Source organism: Artemia sp. Qi Xiang Cuo, chromosome 14, assembly GCF_049724085.1.
Source record: "Artemia sp. Qi Xiang Cuo chromosome 14, ASM4972408v1, whole genome shotgun sequence".
Taxonomy (NCBI): domain Eukaryota; kingdom Metazoa; phylum Arthropoda; class Branchiopoda; order Anostraca; family Artemiidae; genus Artemia; species Artemia sp. Qi Xiang Cuo.
This window is the reverse complement of record NC_142807.1, coordinates 25302778-25316985: the sequence shown is the minus strand read 5'-3', so window position 1 is coordinate 25316985 and position 14208 is coordinate 25302778. Positions and strand designations below refer to the sequence as shown.

The window sequence follows — 14208 nt, the reverse complement described above, 5'->3', positions numbered from 1 at the left end:
AGCATTGGAAATAATCTTAGAGGAGATGGAATACAATTCAGTTTTCCCATAGTACAAATTTCAGTGCATCGACAGTTAGTTTGGCATTAAGGATTTTCTCCAGCAATTGTTCCTCGTCAGAATGAAATTTGTCGTGAAAAGTAAACCCGCTGTCTCCTAAATTGCTAACCAGATGGAAAAGTTAGCCTCTGTTAAATCTCCAGCCTTCATTGGTGTAATAAAAGGCGTACCCACAAAAATGAACGAAATAGATCTAAAAAAAAAACTATTCCAAAATGCGTCAAAACTTTGCAGTGGGGCAAATCACGTGACTACAAGATTTACTTTGAACAACGGGGTGACTTGGATTCGTTTTTGAAAAATTCTGTGAAGGTGGGATATGAAAAGCTAGCTGTCCAGGAATTTATACTCACACCTAGGCGGTGTTTCAGATGCCATCAGCAGGGAGATATAGCGGCTAATTGTAAGAATGCAGAAATGTGCTCTTGCTGTGTACCTGTTACAGGTACTAATGTCCTGGCAACGCTCAAACCGATAAACGGGGAGTCAGGTGAATAAATAGATATTTGCTATCTATCTTGGAACATTAATGGAGCCTTTGTGAATCAACTACCAGTGCTATATAACCTTATTTCTAGATATTCTGTTATTTCTATTCAAGAGCATTTTATTACTAAGCTTAGTGTGAATTTACTAAAATTAAAAGATGCTTCATCATTCTGTGTTCCCGCTAAAAACATTAAGTAGGAAGGCAGACCGTCGGGAGGTCTAGCATCCTTTGTACTTTCGGATGTCCGTTCTAGTTTATTTGAGACACGTGGCTGTTTTTTTTTTTTTTTTTTGCAATTAGGGTTGAGTGTTGTATCTACATTAATGTGTATTTGCCAACAGACTACGATAATGATCAATTATTTTCACTTTATTTTAAAAAGCTTGGTTCATGTTTGGAAAAAAAAAAAAAAAAGCAAGTTTGCCCAGTATAATTGCAGGTGATTTTAATTGCGACCTATCAGAGTTAGGGATTCCTCAATCAGCTTGTACATCAATAATAACAAGTATGTTTGGTGAATATTTTAGTGTTCTTGTGAGAGATGGCATTTTTACATATATACACATTTCTGCTCGAACTTCTAATCTACATCATGCCGCTGTATCCCACAATCTCTCTGCTGAAGTGGTAAAGTTACTTCTGACTATCAGTTATCTTTCTATCTCCCTATTACATCCATTGTCCGACTTCACGGTTCCAAAGAACATAATAATTATGTTGTTCCTCCTAGGATAAAAACCCATCATGATTTGGCTGGAATGAATTCGAACTTGTTTTCTTTTTGTCCGGGTTTTATTTTGAGTAAAGTTTGGGCTCCTTTTCATCCATCTTTTGCAAAGATCAACTAAATTGTCACAATATGATAAATAAAATTTCAAATAGGGATCAAATCCTTTTGATAGACAGTGATAACTTTCACAAACAGTAATAAATTTCACAAAAATACTAGATATTTCGGTCACACATGCTGTGACCGTCATCAGTAGTAAAACTGAACTAAAAGAATTAAAAACAATAGTTTATACATGAAATAAAATAAAACTACATATTGTTTAATAATCTAATTCTTTTCAAAGCCAAAGCGGATGCTAGTCTCATTGACCTTCTTGGATCTGGTTTATTAGCGTTGAATGAACTAACACTTGGACAGAGGTTAACTATATTGGGTCAATTGAACTTTAATCAAATTTTAATAAATTATTGTAGATAGATTTCAAACCAAATTCACCCGTGTCATGATTTAAAGCTATATTCCCGAATAAATTGTCTTAATTTCAAGAACTTTGCGAAAATTTTGCTTTAAACTCCGGTTTCTAGAAATCGAAGGGACATTATTGAACAAAATAAAATGGTCTGGAAAATTAAAAATATGTTCCGAAAGGGTTGAAGTGAAATCTTCAGACTTAGAATCTTGCTTTAAAGCCGATGAAATATAGTCTTTAGGCTGCAATAATCTCATTTCCAAATTCTGGTTAGTACGTCCCACATATGAGCTTCCGCAAGTACATGGGATCTGATAGACCCCACTTTGTTGCCCCAACAAAGTTAGATCCTTCCCAGAATTTAAAAAACTACCCAAAGTATTATTGACTATACAGAGTAATGGTCTAAAGGTAGCTTTAAAGAGTAATAATACTTTGGGTAGTTCTCTAAATTCGTCTAAATGTTCGTCATTTTGACTTATTACAATTACGACTTCCTTTTGCATTCTTTAAGCCTCTTTTTTGATCTGACCTTGAACAGACATGTTACATTCCACCTCACCAGTTCGGGTTCAAGCGGGGAATAGGCTGTGCTGATGCCCTTACAGCTGTAGCCAATGCACTAATTAATACCAAATCCCTAGGAGAATTTCTAATTCTCTCTAGTCACAATATCAGACGCGCCTTTGACTCCCTCATCCACCCATTTATACCCCTCAAAGCGGCCAAACGAGGGCTAAATTCTTTGGTGATTCACTGTCTTCGAATAATGCATTCTCGTTTATATATTCGCCTAAAACTACCTTCGGATAAAAATATGCCCCCTGTTCCCAATAGGAAACTCATTCCTACCTTGAAACGTAAAAGTCAAAGAGCAATTTCTTCTCCTAATCTTTTTAATAATTGTGTGTTGGTGCTATATCTTTGATACTATCTTCATTGAACCTGTCTCTAGTTTGTTACGCAGATGATATTTTAAATCTCAGCCGTACCCTCCAAAGAATGAATGAGATTTTTACCACACTTCAACAGGAGTATCTTAATCTTGGCCTGCGTTTCAATGCTGATAAGTCAGAAATCGTGCTGTTTAATTGGAAAGGTGAGCCACCGTCTTCTATAGCACTTGGCGATGCCACTGTTAGAACTGCTGACCACCTCCTGTATCTAAGTGTTGCCATTGGTTTGTCGCTATGCTGCACCTGATCTATTCTCCTAGACAATCTCGTACGACATATATCTGCTTCTTATGCATCGATTGGTGCAGCAAAAGTTCGATTCAGCCGCCTACTATTACCTAGCCTTTTCAATGCTGAAACCCTCCCTCACATCTTGTATATTGCTCCGCTCTTGAAGCTGTTTACTTGAACTGATTGTCTGAAAGTACGGTCTATTTTCTTTCCGTTCGCCAAGTATTTGTTTTGGCTACCGTCTTGGCATCAGAATTCTCCATTGGTTGGAAAGTATTACCTTGTTGACCCTGAACTGGCGATCTCTAAATTAATTAAATAGCATAACCAAAGGCTTAGTTCTTCACATTCACAGAATGATTGATGCCCCTTTTTAGTTTAATAATATTTGAGTGATTTGCGTTTATTGCATGTATTTATTGTGGAGATCTATTTTTGGGATTTATTTATTTATGAATATGTTGCTGTTGTATGTGTGAATTTGCTTTTGCTTCACTTGATTTTGTTCTTATTCTTATTTTGTCCTTGATTTATTTATAATTTGGCGTTCTTAATTGATTTTTATTGGTTTTGTTTATATTTGTCTTGTAGCCTACTACTGTTTTCTTTTCTTGAGTTTTATTTTGCTCTATCCTTTTCAAGTTTTTGTAGAAGGGTTTTCAATTAATAAATAAATAAATAATGCCCAATGCCAGTTAAGTGTATATTTTTGATTTGGAGAACCCATATTCTACATTTGCACTTGCACATGAAATGATAAGAGTAGCATGTAAGACACTGGTCAAGTTAGAATAGCTCCAATCCTTCCTATATTTACGGAAACAGGTCCAATAACTGTCAATTCGTTCATTATGTAGTTCTTTAAGTTCATATTACAACTGGATCAAATGCAACCGAAATTTCAACCTATTAACATAAACGCTAATAGGTAGCTAGCATGCAACAGCCACAGGCACTGATCCAGAGGCATAATTTGGGAGGAACAGCAGTATCAGTAGGAAAAAGTGGGCATCACCCATCCATCTAGAATTTTCTTTGAAGTCAGTGAATTAATACTGGGTTTACTATCATCATAACATAATACAATGTGAAGTTAAAACAAAGCGTTTTAATGTAACCATTTAAGATCAGCTGTGCAGGTAATGGGAAACAACTTCATCAAGTGTTAAGATTGTCACTAACTGTGGCCAATAAGAGGTGAGGTCAGTCAAAGGGAAGATTACACACAAGTTGCCTGTTAAATTTGATGTGCTGTAATATTCTTCACTACTTTTTGATGCCATAATGTTGGGGTAAGTTTGCAAAATGAGATGAATGGATAATCTGACAGCCTTGACACCAACATGAAAGGCTCTCTAGAAATGGGACAAAAAGAGACAGACAAATACTCTCTCAAAATACAATGCCCAAGAATGCATCAATTGTTTAAATGACTATGTTTGAGAATTATGGGATTCCTAAAAGCAGCAAAAGCTTGAAAGAATACAAACATCATATAATTGATGCACTGGACAACAAACCTTTGAGTAAGTTTGATTTTTGTCCAAAATTTTTCTCTATGAGACTGGAAGAGAAATCAATGTAGAATAGAAGACTTGTCTGCTGCCAACAAGCTCTAAGGGGTTATCTTAGCAGGTGTAACAAAAATGTTCTGCATGTAGGCCTATTTGCCAGATAAGATTATTTTATCTAAATTAGAGTCACAGTATGATGTCAGGAGAAAAAGACCACATGGGTAAAAGGGGTGATAAATAGTGTGGGGATACCTGACACTAGCAGCAAGAAATGCATCTCCCCTGGAATATTCCCTCATAAAGAACCCCATTGTGGTGTGCCAGAAAGGGTAGCTGGCTTTATGGAGCCCTGCAAAAGGCTCCACGTGTGAGAAAAAAAATGAATACAATCAAGTCTCATGAGAACGGATTTGTGAAATACACTCACTTAACCATTGATATAGACTTGGCTTAAGAAATTAGGATGTGAAATTTCCAACTCCCAATTGGTATAAGGTAACAAATACTTCTTAAACCATTTTACAGTAGGATGCCAAAACCATTCATGTCAAAGGAAGATACCACCTTGATCCTTACCAAAGATTTTTTTCAGGGGTGGGGGTTACACAAAAAAACTCAAAAAACGCATACAAAATTTGTTTATATTCATTTTTGTTACGTTTTTACGAGTCAAAAAACATTTCAGGAGGGGTTCAATCCCCCCGAAGCCTCCCCCCCCTCCTCTGGGTACAGCCTTGAACAGGCCACAGCACTGACACTGTCCAATCTTATTGTCTTTGTTCTTATTTCTTGAATATATTACTCAATAGTATAATTTAGGAAGTATTCTTTAAATCTTGTTGTTGTTTTTTTTTTTGGGGGGGGGGGTCACCCCTATTGTATCCATGCTTTAACAGCTAGTATCTTTTGAATTGTCAATTGATCTTTTTTCAAAGGAGGAATCATGGGAATTATTGCTATTAGACAATTGCCAGCAACAAAAAAATGTTGGTAGACATCCTTAAAGAGCTCAGCCTTCAGGGCCAGATAAGAGCAATTGAAACAATTGGGCCCAACTGGGTCCCAAATTTGAAAGGACCCTGCATTACCATCAAAATGAGAAAAAAAATGAAATTTAAAGTAAATTGCTTTTGATGATAATAGATAAACTATGAATTATTCAAATTACTGAAAAAATACCATTTGTATTTTAATTTTGCATTGCTGCATGAGATTTAATAATGTGTTTATTATTATATAACATATGTGAGTATGTATATTTACATACAGTGAGTATGTATATTTGTGTGAGTGGAATCGTGTTAGTTGGTAACAGGTTTTCTAGGTTTTTTAATATTAAGCTGGGGGTAAAACAAGGCAGCACTCTTTCTCCTAAATTGTTTAATATTTTTATAAATGATGTGGTTCATTATCTAGAGAATAGATGGGCTCTAAATGTTAGTCTAGGGACCCATAAACTATCACTACTATTATTTGCAGATGATATTGCTTTGGTGGCTAGCACACCGCAAGATCTGCAGATGCTTTTGAGTCTTATAGAAGAATATTTGCAGATGAAACAATTAAGGCTGAATGTTGAAAAGAGTGATGTTGTTATTTTTAAAAAAAATAGAGGTAAAGTGGCTATGTCTGCAATTTTTAGAAATCTGACGATAATGGGAATTAAAAACCTAAAAATGCATAAAACAATATTTAATACAAAAATTTTACCAGTATTAGAATATGGAGCAGAGATTTGGGGAGGAGAAGCGGCACAGAAGTTGGAGTCCCTCCAGCTCCAGTATTATAAAAGACTGTTTGAATTACATCAGACAACTCATTCACAGGTTCTGAAAGGTGATATGGGCCTGCTTTCGTTAAAACTACGTAGGTCTATTTTGATGCTTAGATTTTGGTTGAAGATCATTAGGTGTAATGAAGATAGACTAATAAGTGCTGCTTATTATCAGATGTTGAGCTATGGTTGGAAAACGTCGTGGCCACCCAAATTAGGTCATTACTAGAAAGAGTGGGAATGGCTTACTTATGGAATGACGGTCTTGGTTCCCCTGATCTACCAACAAATTTAGTAAGACAGGTACGATTTATCTTAGAGGGTCAAGAAATTCAGTATTGGCAAGGGCTGGTTTTAAATTCTGCTACATTGAATCATTATAATCAGGTTAAACATAGTTTTGGAGATGAAATTTATTTTAAATTCAATTTACAGGCTATGATTTTATGTTGATGGATTCAGCTTAGGGGGAATTGCCTTCCAATCCAGAGCACGAAAATGGTTTTCGACAGGGGGATAGTACATCCTGATGGTCGGTATGTGTGTCCTCTTTGTAGGTAGGACGAAGATTTGGACCATTTTCTCCAAAAGTGCCCGGTGCTCTCTGATTTAAGGGAAAATTACTTACATGGGATTGTTTTGCTGCTTCCAAAAATTTTACAAAGTAGTAATCCAACCACAATATTTCGTATTGGTGCGTACATAGAGAAGGGATTAGAAAGAAGGAAATGTTTTTACAATTAATTATTATTAATTATATGGAATTAAAGTTATTTTTTTGGTAATTTACCAGAAGGTATTTTTTACTATGTATCATGTTAATGTGTGTTTCGTAATTTGCTCTGTTGTAATTTTTCTATTTTTCATAATTTTTGTGTGTATATGGCTCTTGGGCTTTTGAAATACACGATCTACCTATCTATCTATCTATAGGCTACTTTACAATATAGAAAACTGATACCTATAAAATTTCATGTAAAATGTTGAGTTTAATTAAAGCAGTCCTATAATAGAGAGATTTTGCACTATGTACAGGAACTACTTTACATATGTAAACTGGTATGCAAGTATATGCATGCGCAACTAGTTGTGCAAATGTACCAGCCAGTGATGGATGTATAGCTAGCACAAAAAGTCAATTGTTTCTTACATTTTTAGTTAGCTATTCTTCCAATCATTATTAGAGTTCTTTTTTGAGACTGCAATTACTAATTGTTGAATAAGGTAAGTACTAATTATAATTATTTAAGTACTAATTTTATAATTATTTATACTTTAAGTATATTGTGGGATTAAAAATGGGTACCTAATCTACGATTTTATTATTAGATGTTGAATCCACTGATACAAAAATGAGATATAGATAGAAAATATAAAAGTTGTAGTCTAAAAAACAACTTAAGCACAAAAAAGAAAACAGAAAGTGAAAAACTCAGAGGTGCTTCAAACAGATTCTTAAAAATAGATAAAGATGATAAAGGTGAAGAAGAAACTAAAAACAAATTTGAAGAAAAAAGTACTGACAAACATGAAGGAGAAAAAAAATAAGAAGAAGCTGATGACAAAAATGAAGACAAACAAGTAAAAAATGAAAAGAAACACAATTACACAGACATAGACCAGTTAACTGGCCAAATGTAGGCTATATAATAAATTAGCCACAAATGAAAAACCAAAAAATCCTTTTGTAGCCATGATAAAATGTACAGAGCTTTAAAAAAGACCCAGCAAATGAGCAAACAATAGACAATGTTCATCAAAAGTTATAGAACCAAGAAAAAGTTTGTTTGTTCAAGACACCTGAAATATTATTTTCTGTAGTTGAGTTTTCAGCAGAATGTAATATTGTTTTTAGAAGATCCATTAGAAACCTAGGCAATGTACAAAATGGAATTTTTCTAGGTAAACTTGAATTACTTGGAAAATACTATTCAGTAATGCATGATCATATACAAGGAATTGTCACGAAACAAATACACCAAAGTTATTTAAGCAGAACAATACAAAATGAAATAATAACTTGGTAGGCAACAAGCTTATGACCTGACATTAATAGCATAAGTCCCAAGGATGCAAGCTAGACTCTTAGAAGAAAATCCATGAGCATTTTTTACTACTCACATTTGACACAATTATAACATAGCATTTGGAGATGCAGCAAGAATTGCCCAGTAGCTTTAACCTTCTTTGGTATTCTCTAATGCCTGTATGTTTTGTATTGGACATCTTCAAAAAGGTAGTTAGTACTTCTCAAATATATAAAAGAACTTACTGTGAATCCACTTTGCAATACTAGGCAGGAATGTCAAATTTAAAGTGTAAAAGCAGCAAAATACTAAACAGGTGGGTTTCATGGGGCTCTTTTTGCAATGTCAAAAATCTCCCAAGATTCACAAACTGGAAGCAAAGCAGAATCTTTGAGAAATGCAATGAAAGACTATTAAGTTTTAGTATCACTGTTTTTTGGTATGATCTACTGCTCCAAGTCAAATATGCTAGCAAGGAACTTCAAAGTGAATGCAAAGGTGTATCCATTACACATACTTCATTTGAAAAACTTTGAAAATGGTTAAGCAACTAGAGAAATATAAGATTCAGACAAATTTTAGTTCAGGCAAAAACTCTTGTAGAATATTTGGAAGTATCAACAAAATTTTGATATAAAAGGCCTCAAAGAGAAAGAAACATTTCAATTACAAAAGCAATGATGAACCTATTGAAGACCCAATAAATGCACACAAGATACCTTTTTAATGTTGTTTTAGATAAAGCTACAGAAGCACTAAAAGATTGTTTTAAAGGATTAAAAAAATCATAATGAATTATTTGGGTTCCTGGGAAAGTTTCAAAATATGAAAAAGAAGTAGGCTACTTAAAAAACATAGACTACAGCCGAATTAGAAATTCTCTAACAAATTCTATGTTGATAGAAAATGTTGTACCAAAAAGGAAAGAAGCTGATATAGATGGAAAAAAGCTAGTTGAAGAAATGGATTCTTTGAAATCTATTCTTCCTTCAGAATTTTTTAAAACCTATTCAAAGTCTTCACACTTTTACAAGATAATGATAGAGCAACTGCATTTCCTAACTTGTTTATAAGCAATACTTCTGGAGAGCAATCATTTCCAGGCTAAACCTATTAAAAAAACTATCTGAGAATGACAATGAATCAGAATAGGTTAAATAGTTTAGCAATTACATTGATTGAAAGTTAAGACACAAGGAAATTAGATTTTCAACTGATTTGGAAGGATTTTCAGAACAAAAATTTAGAAATATGCAAATTCATGCATTTATATTAGTGATGTAAATTTATATTCATTAAATGTTTTTGTATTTTGAATATTTTAATTTTTTAGTTTATGTTGAAGTTTACCTATGTGATGATTCATGATATTTGAAATACTTATTTACATAGCCTATGCTGAGTTTGAATTTTATATAAATGTTTAATATATAGAGAAGGTCCAACAAAAAATATCCTATCAGGCCCTGCACCTATTCAACCCAGGCCTATTAGCCATGATCTTTTATTCTATACCTTCCAATACAGCTTGTTTCTTTTTGCTGCAATCTATATATGCAAGAGCCAAAAATAAATTGTTACTATGATTACTTCCACCTCTAAGGGGCACTGATCTTTTACAATCTTTATGTCATAAACCTGAAACATTGAAAAATATATCTACTGCTTAAGCAGCATTCACAAGCATGTCTAGCTAGAACCCCATGTCTAGACATGTGTCTAGCCAGAATCCAATGTCTAGGCAATGACCATTCACATGTAAAATTTGGTGCTTAGCTAAAACTACAAACTTAGTTTCAAATTGTCATTTCTAGCCAATCAACAGAGCTTATGCAGGCAAAATTTTCAAATATTATAATCCCTATTTTTACTGTCACAAGGTAATGGATGAGATAAGTAAAACAATTGCCTTAGTGTGCTTCATTATTATGTCTGGTGTTGCATATTTGCCTGAAATGAAAAAAAAAATTATTGAGAAAACACAAATTTAATTTCCCTTTACAAATGTAAACAAAAATGATGAAAATAGTGGATCTTGACACATTCTGATTAGCTGTAATCGAAAATCCTAGACATTGAGTTCTAGAGTCTAGAACTCAATGTCTAGCCAAGTGCCTTGTCTAGCGTGTCTAGCTAAGTGCCGAATTTTACTTCTGAGCGGTCATTTCCTAGACATTGGATTCTGGCTAGACATGGGATTCTAGCTAGACATGCTTGTGAAGGTTGCTTTAAATAAGGCAAAATAAAAGTGTTTTTGAGGTTTATCTCTTTACTGAATCCTGATTTAGGCCTAAAAGATTTTAATATTTTATAAGACTTTTTTCTAATTTAGGAAGTACTCTTGATATGGCTTAAATTCCATTAATATGATCAGGAATCACATAGCCTACATTTCCAAAAACTAGAGACAATGACACAACAACTGAAAATCCAAAGTTAGGGCCAAAGATAAAAAATTCTTTTCTGAATTTAAAAAGGTCACGTGCCAATCTTCTAAACTCAACAAATAGAAAGCAGATATAGTTGCTTATCTCTGCCCAAGGGTGCAGCTAGGGTTTTGAGTTTGGAGAGAAGACAGCCTATAAAAAATGTTCTGATAAATATGAACACATAAGCTATATTGAACTACAAACATAAGCTAAAACGTATGCTAATTAATATGCAAGAAGCCCCTCAACCAAACCTTAAACCATGAGGGATCTGATTAGGTTTGGATCAGCTCCTTTTTAACAGATGCTCTGATGGCGAAATTAAGGGTCTATGCATAAATTTTAGCTACAACATCTCTTACAAGGTAGATCTTTAGAAATTCAAATAGAAAAGCTAATAGCTTACTTCTTTTAATATGGTTGTTTATACGCTCCCACTTGTCTAACAGCTTCAGTAGAGGTGTAAGTTTTAACTCGCTTGATTATGAAAATAGCACATGGATGACTATATTTGAAATATTATAGAAATGAGCACTATCTATCTATTAAAGAAGAGAGTACCAGAGGACCGAGCTTTGCTCTTAGAAGCGAGTTTTGTACATAAAATTGGTGCGAAGCGTACTCCCCCCCCCACGGAAATTGAATTCTTCCGTACCCTGGCTCATACAAGAACACTTTTCGTGTAATTTTTGTAAATCTAGTCATTTTGTAAACATTCATTTTGTTTTGTTATCTGGTCAATTAGTAAGTTGGTGCCCCCCAAGATACAAAAAGAAAAACAAACTTACTTTACTAAAAACTCGGTCCAGTATAACAATTTTCTTAGTTAAATATATTGCTAAGACCACTTTCAAAGTTCAATTGACCTGTTCTGTCAACCTGAAAGGCTCAATTGACCTGCAAAGCAGCTAATCAATAAAACAATTGCTGCATACGAATTTGATGCAAACAGGAGATCAAATGCACCACAAAATTAATCCAGGTCATCAAGGAGGCACACTTGTGCCTCTTTAAAGAGGCTACCCACCACAATGTTAAGCGATTTCCGGTCCTAGTGGTCGCAGAGAGACAGTGGTGATCGCATTTTGTAGCCCAAGCTCCAACTAAGAAACGTGCAAAATTTCACCCCCCTCCGACTTTATCTTCATGAGTAAAAGTGGGCCGGAAGTTTCGACCCTCCGACCACAGCCCCCCTTTAACGTTGTCCGATTGGGCTGAAATTTAGAGGTTAAGCTTTTCAAGGGCCCGGGAGCTTATCCTAAAAATTTCAGCTCAATCCGATCACTCCTTCCCTGTTTTCCAAAAAACAAACATAGCCACTTAATGTTCATTTCTCTTTTTTACTAGCCACGCCTACAGGCCACAATTGGCAACGGATCCGGGTGGATGAGTACTCATTCGAAGCGGAATTCGACCTGTTAGGGCCTATTGATATTTTCAGACCGAAAAAAGTATCCCCCGAATTTACATTTACCAAAATCCTCGTTTTCCTGTAAGAGCCCATGTTAATTTTTCCCACCACAGCCCCTCTTTAACGTTGTCCGATCGCGCTGAAATTTAGAAGATAAGCTTTCCTGGGGCCTGGGAGCTTATTTTCAAAATGTCAGTTCAATCCAATCATTCCTTACCTATTTTCCAAAAACCAAATATCAAGTTTTGTGGGTATTTTCTTGCGTCAAAAATGGATACGAGAGAATAAATTAATATAACAAGTGTCTCTGTGGTACAATGGTTGCTGTTCCTGACTGTCAGGCGGAAGATCCGGGTTCGACTCCCTCTGAGATAAAATTTTTTATATACTGAATTTAAAGTTTAAAAAAGAAACTCAGTTTCTTTTTCAAATCCAATCTATTAAATCATTTGGCGCAACAGGCGTCTCCAGAAGAAAATCACAGTCGGCCTTCAGCTTACAGGTAAGTCTCCAATACTTTGATAACATGCCATATACCCACATACTCGAAGACAAGTTGAAAAAAGAAAATCTTATTGTGCATTTGATTTGAGTATTCAGGAATTAAAAGACTTAACACAAGAATCTTCAAAAGCGGGGGGTTTGGGGGGCGGCAGCCCCCATCTTTAACTCCTGAAAAGATCAGCTAACAGTTAGTCAAGCAATAATAAGTAATAAACTGTACAAAAACGTGCATAAATTATTTGAAAAAAACTACGTTTTATAAAGGGTTAAAGAGGCTGAGTCACAAGTTCGAACCTTAAAACGTACAGGGATTAGGTGGTGAAGTTGGGGGGCTGCCGCCCCCCAAACCTTCGCTTCTGTATATGAAAGGGGCTGTGCCCTCCTCAACGCCTCGCTCTTTACGCTAAAGTTTGACTTTCTCACAACTCTTTTTCTTAAACAATAAAAACTTTAGCGTAAAGTGCGAGGCGTTGAGTAGGGCACAGCCCATTTCATATATGGGGGTTTGGGGGGCGGCAGCCTACCTCCTAATCCCTGTACGTTTTAAGGTTCGAACTTGTGACTCAGCCTCTTTAACCCTTTAGAAAACGTAGTTTTTTTCAAATAATAACACCTAAGATTCGTAATGATGTGTTCCATATTCACTCACCGATGTCCAGCTTTCAAACTGCATTTTGACGCTTTTTTCGGTTGTTGGGTGTCTAATTTCAGTTAGCAGGGGAATTAAGAAAAATACATTTCATATTGATTTAAGATTATTGACGACTAAAATTTTATCATAATAGAAATAATGACCAAGACTTGGAAAATTTCGCAGCTACGTTTTCATTTGGTGTTTACAAACATAATTAAAAGTCAAACAGCCAATGCAAGTGCAAAAAGCATTTTTTTTTTTTATTATTATAGCACAAGAAAAAGTTTTGGCAGCCCTTTTGTGAATGGCCTCTATTGAACTAAACAATATAATAAGAGAAGAGTAAAATAATTCGATTTCTTATTCAACACTGAAAAAAACTTTGAAAATTTTCAGTTCAACTGAAAATAAGGAGCAAAAAATTAAAAATTAAAGCGAACAGAAATGAGGGGGGCTACCCTTCTGAGCGTTCGCTCTTTATGCCATAGTGTGCTGTACAGCACTGTACAACTTTTGCGTTCGTTTAAAGTCCTATTGCGATTCCTTACAAGCATTGGAAAATACTCTACTTCAATTGAATCAAACAGTTAATGGTAACGACCCGGCTCAATAGCAACCAAAACTGTAAAAAACGGAATTTTGACATCATATTTGTCAAAAGAATTGTATTTTATGCTGATTTCCAATATACAAGTTTCATCAAGTTAAGTATTACCCATCAAAAGTTACGAGCCTGTGAAAATTTGCCTCATTTACGAAGAAAGGGGGAAACAACCCTTAAAAGTCATAGAATCTCAATGAAAACCTCACCATCAGATTCAACGTATTAAAGAACACTACCAAAGAGGTTTCAAACTTCTATCTGCAAAAATGTGGAATTTTGTATTTTTTTTTGCCAGAAGAAAGATCACGGATGTGTGTTTTTTTTTTTACAGGGGCGATCGTACCTGCCCAGTGGTCCTAAAATATTGCGAGA

The 14208-nt window shown here is 34.9% G+C and overlaps 1 protein-coding gene across 3 annotated transcripts in view; it reads right to left on the bottom strand.

The window, feature by feature from the left end:
• LOC148944303 (2',5'-phosphodiesterase 12) overlaps positions 1-11207 on the bottom strand; it is a 104263-nt gene extending 93056 nt beyond the window's left edge. For 2 of the 3 annotated variants that reach the window (XM_089100771.1, XM_089100773.1), the window contains exon 1: positions 8500-8615. In XM_089100771.1, coding sequence (XP_088956897.1) covers positions 8500-8581 — 82 coding nt within the window. In that variant the 5' untranslated portion in view covers positions 8582-8615. Of the gene's footprint in view, positions 1-8499; positions 8616-11089 lie in introns of those variants that run through there. The other variant, XM_089100772.1, reaches the window with a different exon arrangement.
• Positions 11208-14208: the final 3001 nt, after the last annotated feature.